Below are 23651 nucleotides of genomic sequence, written 5' to 3'. Positions count from 1 at the left end.
GCTGTATTGACATCATGGTGACTAATGTGTAGATTCTCCTCTGCAGCTAGCTTGAGCATAAGCCTAATGCTCTCATACCTCACTGTGGGTGAGTAGGTCTCGTGATAGTCTTCACCTGGTACCTGAGCAAATCCTCTGGCTACCAATCTGGCTTTGTGTCTGACTATCTTGCCATTTTGATCAGTCTTGGCTTTGAAGACCCATTTGCTTCCAAGCAGTTTCATTCCTGGAACTACTGGAACAAGCTCCCATGTTTTGTTCCTTTCCAAGGAATCAAGCTCAGCCTTCATGGCATTTAACCATGGCTCAGCTTCCTTTGAATCCAAATCCTGGATTTCTTGGAAACTTGAAGGTTCAAAAACCTTCTTGGAGCTTTTAACAGCTGTTACTGCTATCTTAGCAAACTCATCAGCAAATCTCTTTGGAGGTCTGCCTTTTGTGGCTCTCTGTGACCTACGAATTAGCCTTAGGTCTTCAACACTCTCCTCTTCCTTCTTAGGAGAAAAGTGACCTATTGTGAACAATGGTTCCTCCAATTCTTGATCAGAGCTTTCAGAGGGTCGCATAGAGGCTTTCGCACTCTTGAAATCCTCTGAATCATCTGATTCAGTTTCAGACTCAGAATCAGAACCTTCATCAGTGGGTGTGGGTTGTTGTGGTTGCTTTTGACTATCCTCAGTCTCATCACTGTCATCAGGATAACATTGGAAAATTCCCACATTCTCCCCCCACTTGGCATTGTACTCAACACTTCTTGTGAGCTTAATTTCCTTAGAGTCAGTCATCATTATTCTGTAAGACCCTTTCTGATAACCTAGAAAGATACCATGCAATCCACGCTTGTCTAACTTGGAGTGTTGTGGTGAGTGAACCCACATGTCCGAACCAAAAATTTTCATGTGTTTGATGTATGGCTTCTTGCCAAACATCTTCTCATAGGGGGTACAACCAATCGCTGAAGATAACCTGCGATTATAACTGTAAGTGAAACATGAGAGAGCTTCGGCCCAATAACTCTCTGGAAGATTTGCATCATGCAGCAAGGTTTTTAACCCTTGAAGCAATGTTTGATTTGCTCGTTCCGCAAGCCCATTCTGCCATGGCGAGCGAGGACTAGACAAATCGTGTTGAATTCCTTTCTCAGCCAGAAAAGCTTCAAACTGCTGAGAAGTGAACTCTCCCCCCCGGTCGGTGAAAAGAATCTTAATCTTCTTACCATGCACATTTCCTAACCAAGCACAGAATTCCTTGAACCTAGGAAAAGCCTCTGATTTCTGCTTGAGATTATACACAAAAATATACCTGGAAAATGCATCAATAAGAACCATGAAGTACCTATTCCCACCCAAAGAGGGCGCTAGTGGTCCGACCAAATCAGCATGAATAATTTGGTATGGTTCTGTAGCTTGCCTACCAGACACCTTACCTTTCGCAGCCATTTTCACCTTGTTTGCTGCGCATGCCTTGCACTTCATGTGGTACCTGCAGGGTTTAATAGTCATACCTTCAACCAAGGCAGGCATTTTAGATACTGCCTCAAAATGCAAATGTCCAAATTTCCTGTGAAAAGCATGAATACAATCTGCATGCAAACTTTTGTTAGAACCTGCAATGCAACAAGTGTCATCCTGCACAACATCATCATAATACAAAACAAACAAACGATCAACAAATTCAGCATACAATTGATAATCATTTTTCTTTGTGATGATGCACTTATTGTTCTTAAAGGAAACGTCTATTTTCCGCTCCATCAGCTGTCCAACGCTAAGCAGATTATGTTTCGCGTCCGGCACATAAAGCACGTCCTGTATCGATAAGTCCAAACTGTGAAGAACAACAGTTCCGTAGCCTTTACTGGGGATCGTGTGGCCATCTGCCTGGTGAATCGCACCTTCCTGCGGTGTAAAAGACACGAACAGTCGCTTATCGTTGCACATGTGATGCGTTGCAGCTGAATCAACAACGAAGAAAGATCTAGACGTCTTCTGGACCTCTGCAACCTCTGCAACCTTTGTAACCTTTGGAGCGAAGCGTGAGACCATTGCCTTGTGCTGCGTTGTCCTGGACACCGGACCTTTGCCTTTGCTCTGGCCTTTTCCACGCGATGAGCTTCCGCTGCGCTGCTCTGTCTTGGCCCTGGGATATTTGCATTCCCTCTTCATATGGCCTAGACGTCCACACGAGTAGCATTTCACTGCCTTCAAAGCTTTGGCGCCATCTGGTGGTTCCACTGCACTATGGGATGACGTCTGTGAAGACTCCCCCTTTCCCATGCAGCTATCACCCCGCCGATCTGCTACATTCTGAATCATGGCAGTATCACAAGCTACTGTGAGTTGAGCATTTGGCTGATGAGTGGTATCAAATTCCCCACTTGCCCCATCCAGCCTTCTGCAGCTAGCCATCATGACTTTGGCATTTGCCTCTTGCGTCATCTATGCTGCTTTAAATCAAGCTGCTGTATACATGCTGCTTCTGTGTACAGCTGCTTCAATCCAAAGGCAATCTCAAAACAGCCTCTGCATGTGAGCCTGTGCCGCTCTTCTGTTTATATGCTTTGTTTATCTGCAGCTGCTTCAAACTGCATTCCAAAAGCAAGTTCAAAAGTGAAAGTCCCCAAGTGCCTTCTCTATGTCCTAATTCCTGCTGCGTCACTGAATTCTGCAGCTGCTTTGAAACAACAGCACTTCTAAAAGTTACTTTCACTTTCCCAGCATAGCGTCCCTTTGAGCCAATTGCCTGTGCCGCGGCAAAACCGGCTATTAAAAGTTCAAAGTCCAGCCATAAAGCCATTAATTAGAAGCTGGCAGGCTGCCCGGAGCAGTAGCACATACCTTCATCAATCATTTTGACGCGCAGAGCAGATACCTTGCGTTCCGTCTCTCTGCTGCTTTCCGATCCTCTGCCGGCACTTCGTCTCTTGCTCCTTTGTTCCTCTGCCAGGAGCCCGACTTCTGAAGCCCATTCTCAAAACACTGCATTTTTCTGGGCCCGAAACCAAATGTTGTTGATAAGCAGTGTCCAGTGCACAGCGGAATGATGAGAAGTATGAGCCAACATGCTCTATACTACTTTATTTACAGTTCAAAGCTGGTAAGTTACAGAAAAACATCTTCCCTCTGCCAGAGCAGAGAAAGCGTCATCTCTCCTCTAAGGCACGGAGAGAATCACAAACTGAAACTGCAAAGAGCAGGGAAAAACAGGAAACCAGTATACGTCACATCCAGTCTCCCGTTCCCGTGGGAAAACCTCCAACAGTACAGACTGTGTGGAATGTAAACACCTGTCTTGTGCCAAGCACTTCTGCTGCTCAGTGAGGGAAGCAGAAACCAACATATACGCCATGCTTCTCACTTCTCTTCCCCCACCTTGCTTACCCAGCAGCCCCTCTGCCATCATTTCTCCCACATCTGGCCAAACCCTCATCTCTTTGCACCTAACCATCTCCTCCTCTCTTTATACCTCACTGACCCCCTTGCACCTATCTCCTCACAGCTTGCTCAGACCTCCACCCTCATCTCACAGCTTGCCCCACCCACAGAGCACCACAACATTTAATGTATTTTGCTTAACTGGTGAGAGTCACATTTATTAGATTTGAGCACCACCCTTCACCCGACAATCCCAGCGCAGTTCACAACATAAAAATACAAGATAAAAAACACGAAATACATAATTAAAAAACCCAAAACAAACAAATAGATATTCTACAAGCAGAGTTCTTAGGTCTCTTGGTTCCAGGAACAATGTAAAATGTGGCCAAGATGAGGAAACTGTACTATTGAGCTACCCATGTTAAATGGACAACGATATCTAATCCCACATCCTAGTACCTTGTCTCTCACATTTCTTATTCTTATCCCTCTGCTGCCCACCTATGAGAATTGTTTTAATTCAATTTGTCTCCCTAATGTGCTGCAGAACCCAAAAGCAATTTGGAAGTTCTTTGTAGTCCATATAATCCGACTCTTTGCATGTTTTCAACTGACTTAAAATGGAGGAGATAATTGGGAACTGTTTGTTTGGTTTTAAAAAAAAAGGTTTCTATAGAACTTGTCCTAATAAATATCCATGACTATTATTTCACAAACATAAACTCAGATTTGCAGAGGGAGATGTTGAACATCAACTTGGAAAGTGTAAGAGTTTTTGTTTTGGAATCTTTTTATCTTTAAAAAACCCCAACAACAAAAACCAACCTAAGTCTTACAAAAGGATTTAAAGTTTTGACAATGAATCCAGACAGCTCACATATCTACTGGGAAAAGAAACCAAGAACAACAAATCATAAAGCAAATAGAAAGAGAAATAAATCTGGAATGGTATTCCAATAGAAGCAACTGCCTTCATACCTCTGAAATGAAAATCCGTGCAGCCAAACCTCCCAGGTAACTTTATTCTCTATTTTTCTAAAACATTTACTTACTTCAATTCCCTGCACAGACTTTTTTTTATTGCTCCCAAATTACAGCTCATCACTAAAAACTGAAATTCTAAACTTTCTAACATATGGTACTGTACATGTGATCATCTTCTACTGGGATAACCTTCCATTAAAGTGTTTTGTTTGTTTTTCCAGCAGGAATGACTAACAACAAGATACCTCAGCCACTGTACTAAAACTGTTATCAAAGGGTGTGCTTAACCTCTCAATAGCACCAGTCTGTTTCAGGTTCCCACATTAGTGCTCTCAAAGTTGCACTTTTATAATTTAATTATCATGCTCCAGGAACTAATACTCATAGAGCCAACAAGTCATACTAAAATATGCAATAACATGCTTTTTTGAAGACAAGTTCTCCTACAGTTTTTGTCATTCCTCAGAAAGCATGGAGTTAATTATTGACAACCATTTCCATTTCCATTGTATCCATTCTTGAGTCAGCAATGGAATACGGTATTTTAGGAAGCGCCTTGACCGACACCTTTGTTGCATGCACTTCTCTTGCATCGTGTATAGACACTTCAGCATCTATATTCCTCTTCCTGCCCGTGTCAATTATTTGTGACTGGATTGTGCATTAAAAATTCTGCATAAATTACTAAATTACTTTACAAACCAGAAGTTCAATAAAATCACCACTCAAAACAAAACAGCAGTCATTAGGTGATTAACATACAAGTTAAAAAGAAACCAACTGATTTATCAGTGGCCAACAAAGGCCTCATAAAATAAATCTTAAATAAAGAGAAGGTAGAAGGATCTTAAATCTCTGATCTTTGCAGTAATCATCACACCACTAAGATTACAAAAGCCCCTTTAAAAAAAAATACATTTTATTATTAAGACTTGAAACAGGAAACAACACTAGTAAATTATAATACAGTAACAGTAACAATACTAAAGAAAAACCAAAACAGTCACTAGAATGGCTTCATAAAAACCCAAGGAAAGTAAAAAGCAGAGTGGGAGGCAATAAATGAGAAGTATAGGTACTCTAGTATAAGCAGCGGGCTTTATCTCCCATCTTAGTGCTGTGCTGATTAGAACTAAGACTGGATCTTTTCTCTCCAACTTTAGCGCTTAGCACCACAGTGGTGCGGTTGGAAATAACCCCATTATTCTCTGAGTAGAAGGCAGCATTCCACCCATATCCCAGCACTGGTACAAGTGGCAGGGGGAAAGATTGCATTTTACTATGCACATAACTTTCCAGCTCTCTCCATCCCAGGGCTGTGATGCTGATTGTGTATACCTCTGAGTGTTTGTGTGTGTGTTTGTGTGTGTGCGCGTGGAATGTTGTATGTGAGAAAGACTGTGTGTGTGCTAAATGTGCATGAATGTGTATGGGTGGTGTGTGAGGGTGTGTGCATGTGTGTGTGTTGTCTGCATGTGCATATGTCTGCTGTTTCTATAGCTTGTATCCATACACACACATATACAATAAGCTATGCCTACTTCTGGCCTTTGGAGGAATGGCTGAATGCCAAAAAAGGTAGCTTCCCACTCCAATGTAAGCCCAAGTGTTAGATGGCATAAGGTGCAGCCGGCTAACAAAAAAAATATTCTGGAAACCAGCATTTCAAAATGTGCATTCTTACCTCTTGACTGCAAACCGTGACCACATGCTTCATTGACTCCTAGCACACCTTGTCTTACAGAATCTGGCACCAACATACACCAGCTCCACTTGTGGATCTTCCAGCTGGAATTGCAACAAAAGAAGAGCTATGATTATATACTCTGATTTACTTATTTGTTTCAGAAAAGAACAATCCATTAATTACAGCTTCTGATTCAGTCTCATTCTCCTGACCCTTTAAACACCAAGTCTCTCCTTCCCTGGACATTGGCTGTGATGATTTGGGACGCAATGCAAAACATTTGGAACGTACCAAGGCTCCTCTGATTGAAGCCTATATTTGCAATAAATGACACCTTATTTATCCCGATACAGTAACCCATCCATCACCCTGCACCTCCAGCCATGCTCACCACTGGCATGCAGACCCTGGAAAAGGGTTCATGATAAAACGTGTCCCTCAGGCTGGAGAAGACTTCTCACTCCTGCTATAGAAGGAGTGAAGGCATTCTCTCATTCACTTAGGTGAAGAACAACATATATTTCTACTGGTTAAATGGGCAGGTTTGGACATGAAAAAGTATGGCTTCATCTGCAGCAAGCCTCCTGCTCATGAAATCCACCTCCTCTCTCCTCATCTGCTGCTGCCATGACCAGATCTGAAGCTTTTGATTAGCTACAGCTCATTCTTTCTTCCAAACCTGACAAAATGCCGTTAATCTTAGCAATTGTGTTTGGTTTTTTATGCCAACTTCAGAACGCGAGTCTGCTTCAGCAAACCACAGTTTAGCTAAACATAAGTATGCTCAGAAAAAAAGCAAAAGCTTCAGATATTCTTATTGTGGCTGCTCTGGAAGAGGAGAGGGGGAGCATGAATCAGCCTTAGGCTCACTGCAACATGTTCTCATCATGATAAACCATGAACCAGCTCAGGGTCATTTATCCATTTGAGCTTCAATCCAACAAAAGCATCCTTATTTGCAAAAGTATACAGATGAATGCACACAGATGAGTGCAAAATTGTGCTTTGGGTTTTAAAGCTCTTGGCACATGCCTAAATTTACACCAGGCTTAACTTAAACAATCATACTTTTACAGATAGGTAGCCGCGTTGGTCTGCCATAGTCAAAACAAAAAAAAATCCTTCCAGTAGCACCTTAAAGACCAACTAAGTTAGTTCTTGGTATGAGCTTTCGTGTGCATGCACACGAAAATGTGTATCTGAAGAAGTGTGCATGCACATGAAAGCTCATACCAAGAACTAACTTAGTTGGTCTTTAAGGTGCTACTGGAAGAAATTTTTTTTGTTTTAATCATACTTTTAAGAGTTATGTGAATCACTTATTAAAATAAACATTTATTTGGAGTGTTCAAACAGGCAATACACATTTTTTCAATGATAAGATAGCTATGATGTCTCAGTAGGTTAAGCAATGTGTCGGTATTTCAAAGCGTGTTCTTTTTTTAAAAAAAACTAATTACATAGTTTGAATTATACTTTAATTATTATTGTGGGGTGGAGCAAGTGGTCACATTGGATAAATTAATGACTATGGCTTTAATCCAGAAATTCTGTGAATGGAGTTTCATCAATGGGACACTCCCACCGCCAGAAAGCAGAGGGGAGGGGAAGAGGTAATTTTGCCAAATCATACTCCTACTGTAGTACCAGTGCCCGTCAAAAGCCTGCTATGGAGGGTTAGGGAATCCCCCAGGACATAAGAATAGGAATGTACCCGGTGCACACCATAGCACAAAGATCATGGGGCCAAACACAGTCTCCCAGTGTAACTCTCTAGACTTGACAATGTAGAACCACTGTAGAACAGTAACCCCAATACCCAACCCATGATCAATGTTATCAAAAACCAGTGAGACATCAAGAAGCAGAATCATAATCCTTTCATCCCTGTATCAATTTAGGTCAGCCATCAGGACAACCACGGCTGATTCAGTCCTGAACTCTGGTACAGTGGTACCTCTGGTTGCGAATGGGATCCGTTCCGGAGCCCTGTTCACAACATGAACAGAACGCAACCTGCGCCTGTGTGTGCGCAGGTCGCAATTTGCCGCTTCTGCGCATGTGCGTGATGTCATTTTGAGCGTCTGCGCATATGCGAGCGGCAATACCCGGAAGTAACCCTTTCCAGTACTTCCGGGTTGCCGCAGGATGCAACCTGAAGAAAACGCTCAACCTGAAGAAAACGCAACACGAGGTATGAATGCAGATGATTTATATCTTCAAGGAACTCCTGCAACTCTCTCCTGTACTACTCTCTCCACCACTTTACCCCAGAAATGTGTATTTGCAGTCAGATGCTAATTGTTATAAACAATAGGATCCAGGTTGGGCTTCTCCAGGAGTGAACACGGTACCACGTGTTTAAGGGTAGCAGACACCACACCACCGCACAAAGTCAGAGGATTGATGTTGGATTCTAGTGCTGGTGCACGCTTTCCAAACTCAACATCAATGCGGTGATTTGCAGAAACCAGGTTAAACTGAACTACTGCCTTGTATCTGAAGATAAAAAGTATACAGAACAAGAATATCTGCCTTTGCAATGGAACCTGCCCCCATCTCCTCCTGTTGACCCCATACGCCCCCTAAAGCTATTATGGGTTTCACCCCAGCCCTCTGGAGCAGATTTGGGAAGGGAAGGAGCACATGGAGGAGTTTCTTGCGCAAGTAGAAATTCCATGTGCTGACAAAAAAGAGTTAGCTGGATACCATCCTATATTTCCAAAAAGATATTAGCCTATTTTCAATGTCCCAATGAAAATCAACAAACATGGATTAAATTTACTGGCCATTTTGTGAATACAGTACTACTACTCTCATATTTAGACATTCTTATATACACACATATATATAAAATACCTGTACACAGCACAAAGAGGGATGTCTTCACATTCCCTTTCTTCAAACAAGGTGTCTGGACATTCCTGTCCTCCATTAACAGCATCATGAATAATAATCCTGTAGCGGGATTGTTTCATTGCAGGAGCATTACCTGAGAACATATTTTAAAATGGTGCAAAATGTTGGTTTTTCTGTCTTTCTTTCACAGTTAGGTAATTTCATGCATTAGTGATTTTGCCTTTGATTTGAAAAGTGTCAAACTTCAAATCCTGCCTTTGGTTACACTGAATCTAGTAAAACATATGACTTTATTTCCATTTGTTACCAAGTTGAAAATTCTAGGTAGAAGAGAGAGTAGAAGAGGGTTAGAGATTAACAAACATGTGGCATCTAAAGCATCATATTCTTACACCAATCCAACAATCTTCTTACATGTGTGGGACCTTGCTCCTGTGGAGGGTTCAAGGAAAGATTCAAAACAAAACAAAACCAGAACTGTGTTTTTTATACATGTGGATAGTAGCTGGTTGTTGTGGATTGCAAGAAACAGAAGGCACTTGCTAGGATAGGGCAGCAGGTCTCCTTGGCCACTGTAATCCCAAAAGTGTTAACCTTGTTATCCTTTTATAGGCAATGATGATGAACCATCACATGATGTCAATGTATATTCATATCTAACATCTGTGCCACTAAGCATGGTGTTCTATACATGCTATTGCTAAACAATGCCATGCTACTTGATATATTTTCTAGACCTAATGAATTAGGATATAATGAACTCATTCTGCATATCCAGGGATTGTGCGATTCAACTGTATGTAGAGGGCCTTCTCGGTAGTGACACCCTCCCTGTGGAAAACCCTCCCTTCAGATGTCAAGGAAATAAACAACAATCAGACTTTTAGAAGACATTTGAAGGCAGCCCTGTATCGGGAAGTTTTTAATGTTTCATGTTTTATTATGTTTTGATATATGCTGTGAACCGCCCAGAGTGGATGGGGAAACCCAGTCAGATGGGTGGGGTATAATAATAATAATAATAATAATAATAATAATAATAATAATAATTCCTGTATGTTCCCATATGGATGGAAAATAGCAGGCAGTCCCTCCTAGTGGCAGGCACCCCCTTCCCATAACTATGACCTCCATGGTCAACTCTAATCCTCTAATTATGTAGATTGTTCCACAACTTGGTGTCCTCCAGATGTTTTCGGTTGCAACTCCTTTCAGCCCCAGGCAATATGGTAAATACTCATAGATAATGGGATTTGTAGCTGAAAATATCTGGAGGGCATCAGGTTTGGGAAGGCTGATCTAGATCATGCCATTTCTTAAAATAAGTTTTTATTATTTATATGGATGTTTACAGAACCTGACATGTCAAAACATTGCAAAAAATTGTACACAACTTTAACCATTTCAGCAATGTCATCAATTCAATCCAATACGAAGAACACTCCAAATTCATATTTTTAAAAAACTCAGTTATATGCGATCTAAACAACTTCAACCACTCACTGAGATCCACTCCAATTATTCTTGCAGATATGGGGAAAATATGTTAAAATTGAAGAATAATTGTCTGACTTCTTTCCCAAATTTTCCAAACATCACTTTATTTAGAATGATGTTATCTATCTTATTCCCAAAATAAGGCAGCATTTATTTATTTTTTGTTGAAGCTCTTTCAAGTTTACTAAGACAAAACAGCAGGTGTTGTGAATCTATGCTTGCATGCATTATTGGGTCCAGCAGGGACCTTAACTTGGCTCATGAGGACATTTTCCTCAAGCGATGCCCAGCTGCCCCATACCTGATGTCATATATGGTGCTTGATTATAATGTTTATGAGAAATATATCTAACAGGAATCTCTGTAGGCTGCTTTCCAATTTAACTTCTGAAGAAGACCTTTAAATACAAGTTGGCCAAAACATGTCAGGCTGCTTTGGAAATAAAATCCATATCCACCCCACCCCACCCCCAGCATCTTGAGGCACATCACTTTGTTTACCATACCTGAAGGAGCGTCTCCACCCTCATCGTTCAGCCCGGACACTGAGATCCAGCGCCAAGGGCCTTCTGGTGGGTCCCTCATTGCGAGAAGCAAAGCTACATGGAACCAGGCAGAGGGCCTTCTCGGTAGTGGCGCCCGCCCTGTGGAACACCCTCCCATCAGATGTCAAGGAAATAAGCAGCTATCTTATTTTTAAAAGACATCTGAAGGCAGCCCTGTTTAGGGACGTTTTAAATATTTAATGCTGTATTGTTTTTAACACTCGATTGGGAGCCGCCCAGAGTGGCTGGGGAAACTCAGCCAGATGGGTGGGGTATAAATAAATTATTATTATTATTATTATTATTATTATTATTATTATTATTATTCCCATTGAGTCAATCACCCACCTCCTACTACGCATCTGAGAAAAATCCCACCACACCCTCCCACTATATATAAGGGTCTGGTGACTTCTGTTTCAGTGTATCTGAAGAAGTGTGCATGCACACAAAAGCTTATACCCAGCACAAACTTAGTTGGTCTCTAATGTGCTGCTGAACAATTTTTTATTTATATCGCTTTGAATGTTCTTCTGTTTTTGTACTTTCCTTCCATTCCCTAGTGATGTCTTGTCCAGACTACAGCAATGCATGTCATGTGAAACTGTCCTTGAAGATGGTCTGGCAGCTAGTGTAGACTGCTGCTGCCAAGTTGGTCAGTAGGCAGCCAAGCGGGGCGATGTGTCACTGCTCCTCAGAGCACTGCGCAGGCTGCCAGTGAACTACTGCACCCAATACAAGGTGGTTGAACTAGCATGAGAAGTTCCAAATGACTTGGGACCCAAGGACCTAATATCAACCACCTTGGGCCTTAGGACTGGAAGAGGAAGCCCTGCTGGTGGTGGTGCCACTGTGTGCTGTGCTGTTGGCAGGACCTCTGCGTTTTGCTCCAAATTCTTGTTGTAAATTATTAGTTTCCACCTCTTTACAGTGGTACCTCAGGTTAAGTACTTAATTCCTTCTGGAGGTTCGTACTTAATCTGAAACTGTCCTTAACCTGAAGCACCACTTTAGCTAATGAGGCCTCCTGCTGCTGCCGCGCCACTAGAGCCCGATTTCTGTTCTCATCCTGAAGCAAAGTTCTTAACCTGAAGCACTATTTCTGGGTTAGCGGAGTCTGTAACCTGAAGCATATGTAACCTGAGGTACTGTACCACTGTATTTCCTTAAGCAAAATATCATCTACGCGCATTCGTGGTGTATGACAACTCTTTGCAGAAAACAGTCTGATGACATTTAGCTGAAGAACAAGCAATAGGTGGGAAAGCTGGACACCAATTCCCCAGTTCAGCTTTTTATATTTTATCTGAGGCAAAGGATTTGCTCCAGTGCCAATATCTGTTCTGTTTGTTTGTTTGTTTGTTTGTTTGAAAGTTGCTTGCCTAGCTGCTTGTTATTTTGGCAGATATTTAATTTAATATCTGATATGCAAAACTGCCTCCTGCTTTGTCTGTGGCTTAGGCATTTAGTTACATATTGTCTTTGTTAAATAATCTCTCCTATTTAATTCATATGCATAGAACATGAACTGATTTCTAAACTTCCAATCATGTTGCATTTTTCATTGTGCAGCACAAATGAAAGAACTTCCAGTATAGCCATCTCAATAGCAAACCAAGTGAGCAACAAAATTCCCACAACTCACTTTTAATTTAGAATCATATTAGAATGATAACTCTGCCAATGAGGTTAAATAATTAATTTGGAGGAGGTTTTTTTATTGTACAGGATTATTTAATAAACAGAGTAATTTAGTAGTTAATTTATTCTCCTTATTCATATACAGTTTGTTGAGAGTACAAAAAGCAAACAACTAATTAAAGCACTATTCATGACAGGAAAAATCTATTGAGAAATACTTACTGTGTGTATTGCAATTTTTGTAGAGGCAGAGAACACAAGAGCAAAGATGATGGGAACAATTATAACTTTCAACAGAATTAGGCATTACTGTACAAAAATCAGGAGAACTTTCTGCATAAAGCATGTATAAGTCTACTTATCTGGAAAAAAATATTATCTGATGTGCAAATCACATTTTAATTTGAGATGGAATGACTTGTATTTTTAAGAAAGGTGATGGTGGAGGGGAGAACAATATTGACACTACCTTTTCCCGAGAGTTGTATCTGACTAAGTCATACTGAGAGTAAACCCACTGAAATCAATTATGATCATCTTAAGTCCATTGATTTCAGTGGCTTTGCTCTGAGTATGACTTAGCTGGACTAAGTATTTCCTGTGCTTTCAGTGCTCACTGAAAACCACATTTCTGATGGCAGTTTTGCTTTGAAATCTCAAGGGGGATGAAATGGCTATGGATTGTTCGATACTCAATACATTACATTTCTAGAATGTTTTGCCACCACCAACTCCACTTAGAATTGAGCTTCTGAGAAAGCCACTGGACACATGGGAAAACTTCCACTAGCCAATGATTTAGCTCAAAGCACAGTTCTGTACTTTAGGAGATGGGAGGGGGAACCTGAATATCCTATCAAATTAGAACAAACAACAAATAGCCCTGTGCTGAAAATGAGCCCATATCTTCAAGGTATACCTGAAGGAACGTCTCCACCCCTATCGTTCTGCCCGGACGCTGAGGTCCAGCGCCGAGGGCCTTCTTGTGGTTCCCTCATTGCGAGAAGCAAAGCTACAGGGAACCAGGCAGAGGGCTTTCTTGGTAGTGGCCCCCGCCCTGTGGAACGCCCTCCCACCAGATGTCAAAGAGATAAGCAACTATCTGACATTCAGAAGACATCTGAAAGCTGAAGGCAGAAGGCATCTGAAGTTGAGGGAAGTTTTTAATGCATGACATCTTATTTTTGGTCTTTGTGGAAGCTGCCCAGAGTGGCTGGGGAAACTCAGCCAGATGGGCGGGGTACAAATAATAATTATTATCATCATCATTATTATTATTATTATTCAAGGTCTTCAAACAGAATTTTCCAACTTTTCCAGATTATTGCTCCATAACATGCACATGACATTGAAGTCTGTGCAAAAGAGTGATGTGTGGCTATGCTGGATTTGGATTGAGCCACAGCCCAATTCAGATTAGGGCAATGGTTATACTACCTTTGCAAGCTGAAAACATTGAAGATTTAATCCAAAGCAGTCCAGCTCTGTCTATCTTATACTTGCCTACTTTTTTGTGTCCTTTGCATTTCAAGGAAAGTCTCCACTACCACAAATGAAAACAGCAGCTTCAGAAAGGCTGTTTTCCATGGGAGGGAGAAAAGAGAGAGTTAGAGTCATTTCTCCACCAGGGATGCAACTTACCATCAGAAGGACAGAAATAGTTCCAAGGCTGCTCTGCTTCTCTGTAGCTATTTACATGTCGGGTTTGTTTGTTTGTTTGTTTAATTAAATCACATGCATGTTAATTTGACCCATAAATTAATATGTCTAGTTTGGCTCTAAACTGTGCATCTGTAGACAGGTCCTTGTGTTCTTAACACATTTTGTGAAGGGTTTAGTAGATTGCAAGTACTGCGGAACTAATGATGAAAATGTAATATTAACAAATCAGAGGCTGGGTTGAGGTTTCTGGCAAGCGGTACAGACCTATGGAGCTCCTATCGGCTTGCAATGCTTTAGCTACAGTAGTGCGCATCAGTACTGCTGCACAAAAGGCCAATTCATAGGATTAAGGTGCTTGGTACATAGTATTGCTCACTACCTGAATCCAAACGAAAACAAAAGCTTATCACTTTATCTTCTGTGTTGATATGATAGGGATTGTTTATTTGTTCTGACCAGAACTTCTTTATCCCTCTTTTAAAGCAGCTTACCACGTTGGCAGGTGGTAGGGCAGTGTGTCCATTCGCTGAAAGGGGTCACCACACAATCCATCTTGCATGGCAGCAAACATGGGCGGACTGTGTCTGGCCGGGTGGATTCTGGGCACCTGAGAACACAATTTTAAGTGTAACGTATGAGAACTGCCTTTAAGAAAGCCCCAAAATTCTTTGGGGGGGGGGAATCTCTGCTGTGCAATAAAACAGAAAACTCTGATAAAGAACTCCACACTATACACACGCACTATACACAAGCCCTTACGTCTAAGTAGACATGTATAGGTTTTCATAGATAATACTAGAAATACATAAGCACAAGACAAGAGAAGCTGGAAAACAAAACACATTTTTTATTTTTTAGAAATAATCTGGAATTTGTTTAGCTGTGTCATACTTGGTGACTTGTTGAACAGATCATGTTTAAAACAAGCCATCACTTAACTTGTCTTAAAGGCAGCATAATCAAATCCAAATCCTCCTGAAAGTGTTCACATTGAATTTAATGCCCCCCTCCTTTTTTGTGTCCCAGCTTTTAACATGAAATCCAGAAAACAGCCATCTCTTGCCGGTTCTTTTATAAAGAGAGGCTTCCAATAGCTGCTAATTTTTTTGATCCCATTCCTCCCATTTATACATCTTTGCCCTAATCTTTATTGCCTAGTAATCCTGGATGGATGGTTTCCTTCCCCCAGCTCTCAATATAAAATACGAATAAAATTCATATGTCAGCAATCCCTAATTTGAATTATGAGAGGGAGGTAAAAGGGGCAGTTCTATATGCTGTGGAAGATCAGCTGTTCTAAATGGGACAGTAAAACAAAGGAGAGGAAAGAATAAGCTTTTCACAGTCTTAATTTCCATGCAGACAGATTGCTTGAGAAACACCCACAAGTGAAATACAACTTCCAAACCAATCAGTACCTTAATCACTGACAGTTTTCAAAGTATGGTAGGAGTTAAACGTAGGCCACAAAGCTGCTATTGTGAAATATTTAATAATATCAAACAAAAAGTTTTTAAAATTAATCCAAGTGAAACAGTGAAATGCATTGTTTTAATAAGTGTGTATATTGTTCTCAAATGAATTCTTGGTATATAATGCATTTTTGTTTCCATTATCTCTTTGAAATTTATTTCTAGGAACTGTTCATTTTTCTATCCACTTGGAGGTCTGTAAAATGGAAAATGAATTTAGCTCCCACCTCCTTCAAAGTAATAGGAGCGAAAATCCACATTTCATAACTTCAGCAAAACCTAAATTGAATATTTATGCAGATACATAAATCTTCTTCTCAAAGTTACCCTGCGGTTAAGCACTTCCCATAGCTTTTAGAGAATCACTGGAAGCTCAAATTTTCATAAATAGTCAAATGCAATATAATAAGCAGGTCTAGTCACAAACAATTTTCCTGCTCATTATTATGATTAAATTCAGAAACCTATACTTTGAAACCACAAGTCTCAGGCAGCCTAATCTTTCAATGAGTTAAGGAGGATAAAGGACATCGAGTTTACTGATGGAGCAAGGGCTAAAAGCCTTATCCTGCAAAGATGTAGATATTTGATATGCAAAAGTCAGCAAATGAACTAGCTAAAGAATCGGTATTTTGTTTGTCAATAAACTTTGCAATTTTCTGTTATAAGTTCTGGGGTATCTCCACTGCGGTCACCCTTCTCTTGTACATGTGTGCACACACATCCCTAACTGTGATCATACAGGGTTGCCCCATCAGCTATGATTCCACTATGTTCTGCTAATACTATTAGTCAAACTGGCTCATGGTGTGACCAGTATAAACCATTTCCCCCCACTGAAGCCATAATAGGTTAAATTTCCAATTTCAGAAATCTCAGTACTTGCAGTAACTTTGTGCTACCTCTTCATTACAAAGCAGATTTGCATTCCTTTAACACTTTCTCTTTTCGAATAAACACTGTTCCGACTTTCAAGACCTACCTGAACACTTCAAAGCAGGGGCAGCCAACAAGATGCCCTCCAGATGCTGTTGGACTCCAATTCCCATCGGTCCAAAGCAAGTATGGTAAACCCAGCAGGAATGATGGGAGTTGTAGTCCATCAACATCTGCAGCGTATCTCCTTGGGCCATCACTGTTTTAGAGTGCCACTGAAGATCACTGTCCCTCACTTAGACTTCTACATAAGGGATGCAGAACAAAATATGCTTGAAAGAGTATATGACAAAGCAAATGGCAAAAAAACCTCATGCTGACAATTTTCCTGGTTATCAACGGGCACTAGACATTTCTTTCCTCAATTAATCTCATTAATCTAAAGAATTTTAATTAACTTTCAACGTACCCTGCTCATTTTTAGCAGAATTGTTCCGAGAGATACAAGGATTAAAACTAGGCTGTCATTCTCCAGACTAATTAACGGTGCAGAAAGTAATTAGCAATGTCTTGATTGTATGTATATATGTATGTATGTATAGGGAAACAAATGTGCTTCTGACTTTTCTGAGCTTCTAAAGCAAAGCAGAAGGTTAAGTCATACACGGGGATCAATATTGTTTAGAATACTATATATATATATATATATTACTATGCTATAAATCAACATAGCAATGAACATTTCACACATACCTTTCTTTTATGGGAGTCAACATATGCTAAATGATTCTCCACCTTTTTGTGTTTGCTGGGATAATTCTGCTAGCAGGGTGTAATCTAGACTAGTATCCAAATGTGCACACATTCTAAAGCTAAGAAAAATGTTTGTTTGTTTTCGGGGGGGGGGATCTCTCTCAGCAGTTGAGCTTAAAGATCCCATCAAACCAAAACAAAAAGAGGTTTGGTACAAGACCTCCTAAAAGGATAACTCTGAAAAAATACCCCATTTAGAGTGGAAGCCATTTCCCTTTCATCAATTCTTCCATCAGAATTTAAAAGGTTTTATTTATTTTTTTAAACCAGTAACTATGGAAGTTACAGCAGTAGATCTGCATTCCTTATAACACCCTCTGACTGCATCTTCCCATATGAAGTGATTTGGGCACTGCAATGATCATCTGAAGCCCTTCTTTGTGTACCGCCTCCACAAGGGGTCCCGAGGGTGGCAAAAATGGCAACAGCCCATTTCTGCGGTGGCTCCCCATCTGTTGATTGCTGTCCCCAGAAAAGACTCGCCTTCGTTACATATATTTAGGCACCAGGAGAAAACATTTCTCTTCAATCAGATGTTTGGCTGATTAACATTCTACGTCTTTTGTGGGACGGGGGTTATTGGTTTGTATTGGTTTTTACCTTATTATGCATTTCCCTTTCTCAATTTGTGTGTTGTAAACCACCCTGGGATCTTTGGACAAAGGGCAGTATACAAATTTAAGAAATAATGGTAATTTATTGTTCTTGAATTATCTATGTGTTTTTCTCAGTAGGAAGGCATTTGAATCTCCCTCCATTTTTAAAAAAGTGCCAGAAAAGGGAACAGATTACATTAGATCAGCAGCCTCTTTAAGTGAAAGAAGTGGATAGAGAGCTCTGTCTGTTTCACCTCTTGCAGCCTAGCTAAGTATTACCTTGTTCACCAAACCCCAGAAGCACCCAACCAGCACAGAAAGAAGGAAGAGTCATGTGGTGGTGGTCTTCATACCATCTTAGCAAGACACTTCTATAATGACATTCTTAGGTCTGAAGGAAATTAAGTTAGAAGAAGACAAACCAAAGACTATGGATATGGTGTGTCTCCAGTGCCATGCATTTCTGAACAATACCTTTTGGCTGGGACCTGGCCAGAATTATTCTTCACACAGAAGACCTTCCTTGTCTGCATGCCCACTCCACAGGTGGGCTCACCATTCCAGTTAATGGTAGCATTCAGAGCTGTTACCAAGATGTTTTCTGAACAGGGACTCCATGTTGATATTTCCCAGTAGATCTGGTTGCAAGCGTGCTCGTTGCATGTACGATATTCTTCTAGTGCATGATTAGGAGGGCATGACTTTCCACCTGTATAGAATAAAAGCAACAGTGTGTAGCAGTCTCTCTCTCTCTCTCTCTCTCTCTCTCTCTGTGTGTGTGTGTGTGTGTGTGTGTGTGTAAAACACTGGTTGCATTCCTGCTGCAATAAAGGATCTTCCAAGAACTAGTACAGGTAACTCCCCATTTGCATGGGGATTGTGTTCTGGGTTACAGTGTGCATTGGTGGGGTGCGTGTAAGCCCGCCCTATTCTGGTGCAAAAAGTGGTGTGCATGTCATCCATCACGTGTGCCTTGAATGTGAACAAAATGAAAGTTGCCTGTATTGCACAATGCTGTGTTCAGTCACACACAAAAGGACAATTTCCCCAACGTATGATACTAGTTTCACGATCCTATGACTTATAATCAAGTATTGCTCAAATAACATAATTGCCCTTTATTTGAGCCATACATTATTATAAGTCTTAAGCATCCACTCTGGAAACCTATGCACATTGACTTAAGCTTCAGAGAAACGTGGCAGTGCTTTCAGTATTCCATGTACAGAGACCCAAAACTGGCTGTCCAACACAGTTTCAGCATACAAGGTAGCAATGAGTAGCAATTAGAACAGTCATGATGCAGCTAAGACTGGGATCTGAACATGTTATCACTACAGTGAGCTGCTGCCCTCAAGTAGCAGCCCTGGGATACAGGACCCGATGCACACTCTGTGGAATACTCACAGGATCTGTTGTTGGTTTTTTTAATCTGTATGCTAAGTTACAAAGAAGCAGAAAGTAGCAGAAAATGGAGCCACACAGATCCAACTCTGAATTTGGTATGAGTTGATAAAACTGAATTCCCTAGCTGGTGATTAATTATAGTTCTATGAAATACCAAACATCAAAGAAACTTGGAGAAAACTATAGATGCACAAGCTTATCTTTATTGCCATTGCTTTCCTGAGGCTGCAGTGTTCAAATGACCATATAAACAATACCACCACCACCACTTACAAAGTGGGGGGGATAGTGAGGCAGAGACAAGCACCAAGTAAATTAAGCGCCTACTGAAACACAACCATCCTTTGTTCTGCATACTTATTGAAAAAAATAGTGATATAATTCCCATTGGAAAACTGTAATTTCCAAGTTCTTAAGCTGTTCTTATGGAGGAGAAAAAAAGTTCAAATTGTTAAATTTCATTCCCTAAGCTGCCCAGCTGATGCCATTTTGCACCAACAAAGCGCAAACTGCATATCTTGTAGACGTGAAGGTACTATGTATGGCCTTTTGCATGAAAATTAGGAAAAAGATGGTCCAGAATGCCACCCAGAAGGCGTTTCCATCCCTAAGAGAAATGCCATAATCCAAAATGATGATAGGCATTCACCTAGGGGTTGTATAAATTTGTAGTCCAGGGTTTAAGAAGCTAGCACCCTCCAGGTGTGGAATTCCAAGTCTCATCAGCCCCAGCCAAGATAGTCAATGACCAGAGAAATGATAATTTCATTTATGGATCACTTCCCATGAGGCATCCTGAAGCAACTCACAATATAAAAACATATAGTTCAGTTGATTAGAGTGTGGTGCTGATAATGCAGGTTCAATCCCCATATGGGACATTTGCATATTCCTGCAATGCAGCGGGTTGGACTAGATGTTCCTCAGGATCCCTTCCAACTCTATAATTCTATGATTCAATCATATAAAATAGTTTCTAGTTTCACATTTTTTAAAAAAAAACAACCAATAAAAGCCCCTGATCTAACTAGCATTGTTCTGTTGGTCCACTTTGTCAATACTTGGCAACACTGCATAAACTGCTTTTCATTGCCTCTTCTAAACCTTCAAAGTCACTGTACTGTTTTCAGACATATTTGGGGCCATTAAAAGCTAGCAAATTCCCCTCCCTAAATCCATAAGTTGGGTAAAGTAGAACAAACAGGTCACCACTGAAGTCAAATGGAATGATCTTGAAATTACATATTCCAGACTTTAATTATCCCATGCCCCTGCAAAGGAATTAACCTATGAAATATTTAATGTGTAATTCAATATTTAAGTATTCCAATATGTGCATTCATTTTTTTAATGATACACTTAAGTTTTCACAGAAAAATATTTGGCCCTAGCTAAACACTGTTTCCTCCACTGTGTCTTTAGCTTGCTTTCTCGGATTTATGGCTCTACAGTTACCATCAATATTATTAGGAACATGCATCATCATTTAATTAATTTTTCTATGTAAATTTATCTGTTTAAAAATCAAATATTCTGATATATTAAAAAGCTTCATTAACTCATGACTTCAATGTTATCAGATACAATTTGGAAACAGAATGGATTAATGAATATTTGTACAGAGCTTTGTAGGTGAAAATTCTTTTCAAGTGATAAAGATTATTAATTACTCTTATTTTACTGGGGCTGGGGACTAATCCAAACAGTTCTCTAGGAAAATGTGGAATTATACATGACCTTGAGGAGGCACAACTCACAATCACTCCTCACCACACCGAAATATACATAATATTTGAATGCTATATTTTTTCTCTTTAAAAAATGTTAATCTAATAATCCTAGGCATGTGCATTCATAACTTTGCTCTTTCCCAATTGCATTTTTGGGGTGTTTTTAACTGATCACAGGGGGCCACTATTCAACTGCCAATGCAGCACCCATCCGCTGCTAAGTTTTGAAGATTTTGATGCTGGTGAGAGAACACGCTATGGTTATATTAAAAATAACACATTTCAACACATACAGCCATGAGGAAAGCTAAAGTATAAGGCAGAGTTTCCAGAACAGCTCTTCAAGTTTTTAACATCCATTCTGGGCCATATCTTAAGCAATGTCATAAAAAAGTAATGTTATTCATTTGCAGTCTGTTACTGGTTCAAGGACTCAAAATAGTTTGAAAGCATATCATTCAAGAGGGAAAGTCTTATCCTCAATGAATAAGGAAGTACCAAAAGAGACTCCCATGGTTCTGGTATATACAGTTCCTAATCTTGCCATGACACAGGAAGTCTGTAAAGAAAACAAAGAAATAGCCATAAGAGATGTGCTGTTCACCTTCTCCTGGTAATGCCAGTATTGACCTCGTTCTGCTTTGCCTGCCTTCAGCATTTTTACTGGTGCATGAGTGAGAACAAGATGACCACTGCGACCATTCAGTCACAACACAGTCCATTCCACATGGTACTTCGCATGTTATGGTCTTGGAAGGCGAAGGGGAGTCTGCACAGAGATCACCTGACACATCCTCACCTAAAATCAACACAAAATGGGAAGAGAAAAAGAAGAAGGCGGTGTTAAGAATATGACCATTTTAAAAAATATGAGTAGTTGTAGCAATATGAAAGCATGGCAGGGAGAAGACTTTGATTGGTTCACAGAAGTACTGCAGAAGGGATGCCAAGGTATGTTTCACGTGTGCACTTCATACCCTCTTCAATTACCAAACCTCATGGGCTTCTTTTGTTCTTTATGATCAGACTTCTGGGATTTGTCCTTATGGAAACACTACCAGTGGGAGTCCTCTGCTGCCTGTTCTAGATTGGAGGACTCTGGGAGAATGTGTGAGAACACATTCTTGTTCACCTTGCATCACATTCACAATAATTAAAACTTTATTATTTTTCATGTGACATTTGGAAAATGAAAAACAGGCCACAGGCAGCCCTATGTCTTAGACCAATCACTCTTCATGATATCTAATGAAACTAACCCTACATTCCAAACATCATTATGCTGCATGATCCTGTGTCATCACTGCACCTAACTTGCTGCTACTGGCATTTCAAGAAAATATACAGCATGTTAAGAAATGTCTTAACCTGCACTAGTTGTTATGAAAGAAGGGAGAAAGTAACTGTTAGGTAGATTTGTAGCTGGTTGACAGGCTGAACTCAAAAGGTGCTCATGAATCGTTCGTCGTGGACCATTCACTGGGGGGAAAGTGACCAGGGTTCTATCCTGGACCTGTTGCTGTTCAACATCTTTATAAACAACTTAGATGAAGGAATGGAGGGGATAATCTTCAAATTTTCAGATGACACCAAACTGGGAGGGGTAGCTAATGCCACAGAAGATGAAATCAAGATTCAGGATGACCTTAACAGATTGGAGAACTGGGCTCAAAGTAACAAAATAGATTTCAATAGGGAGAGGAGATATCAGACATTCAAAGGAGGCCATTTCAGGCTGCACCTGGGCCTCATGGGAAAATAAGAATCTCATAATGACTGAGGCCCTGTCTCTGGAAATGCAACAGCTGTTACTCAGTTCCGCCTCCATCCTGGGGTGAAACAAACAGGGTGCTTTTGTAGGGGGAATAAATACAAACTGGCCATTGTCCTAATTAACAAGTACTATACTTCAGAATTTTTCTCATGGGCAAACATGGCTAACATTACTTCATATATTTCTCCTAATGTTTAGTTCCACCCCAGATGCCCTCTTATTCTCAAACTTCTGTGTTTGCCCTCAGCTCTCCTATGCACACCAGCAGATGGCCTCCTCAGTTTCTTTCCTTCTGTTTTGTATACTTTAGAAAAGATGCTGAAGAATTTCTTCAACATTTTCATAAAAGCTGGATATTCAGTATATAACTGATATTTATGAAGTGTTGAGAAAATCATGTCTAGTGAGCTGCAAGCCTTAAGCAGATATTCAATAAATTCTTTCCTTTTTTAAAAAAATATGTGCTTCAACACTAATAGAAATGCACATATTAATCTGGAAGGGTGACGGAAATACTTGTGGTTTGTCAAACATAACCCTTGCTACACTCTGACACAACAGTACACATTAAGACATGTGCAAATATATAAAAAGGGCAGGGAAAGAGACTTGATCATGGGCTATGGAATCTTGGATGATTCTCATGTTTGAATTCTTTAAAAGCTCAAATCTATAACCCCTTATGAACAACATTCCCACTCTGAATGCTCCTCCTTTTAGGACACCTGCAA

The 23651-nt window shown here is 40.4% G+C and overlaps 1 protein-coding gene across 10 annotated transcripts in view; it reads right to left on the bottom strand.

Moving 5' to 3' along the window:
- The window catches only part of THSD7B (thrombospondin type 1 domain containing 7B), a 528234-nt gene that overhangs the window by 138802 nt on the left and 365781 nt on the right, over window positions 1-23651 (bottom strand). For all 10 annotated transcript variants that reach the window (XM_081928487.1, XM_081928486.1, XM_081928485.1 and 7 more), the window contains 5 exons: window positions 21751-21945; window positions 18484-18718; window positions 14744-14859; window positions 8908-9040; window positions 6046-6149 (listed from right to left, as the gene is read on the bottom strand). In XM_081928487.1, coding sequence (XP_081784613.1) covers window positions 6046-6149; window positions 8908-9040; window positions 14744-14859; window positions 18484-18718; window positions 21751-21945 — 783 coding nt within the window. The remainder of the gene's footprint in view (window positions 1-6045; window positions 6150-8907; window positions 9041-14743; window positions 14860-18483; window positions 18719-21750; window positions 21946-23651) is intronic.

Source organism: Podarcis melisellensis, assembly GCF_964234715.1.
Source record: "Podarcis melisellensis genome assembly, chromosome: 1".
In the NCBI taxonomy this organism is placed as follows: Eukaryota; Metazoa; Chordata; class Lepidosauria; order Squamata; family Lacertidae; genus Podarcis; species Podarcis melisellensis.
Note: the sequence above shows the minus strand (reverse complement) of the source record. Positions and strands in the feature narration are given on the sequence as shown.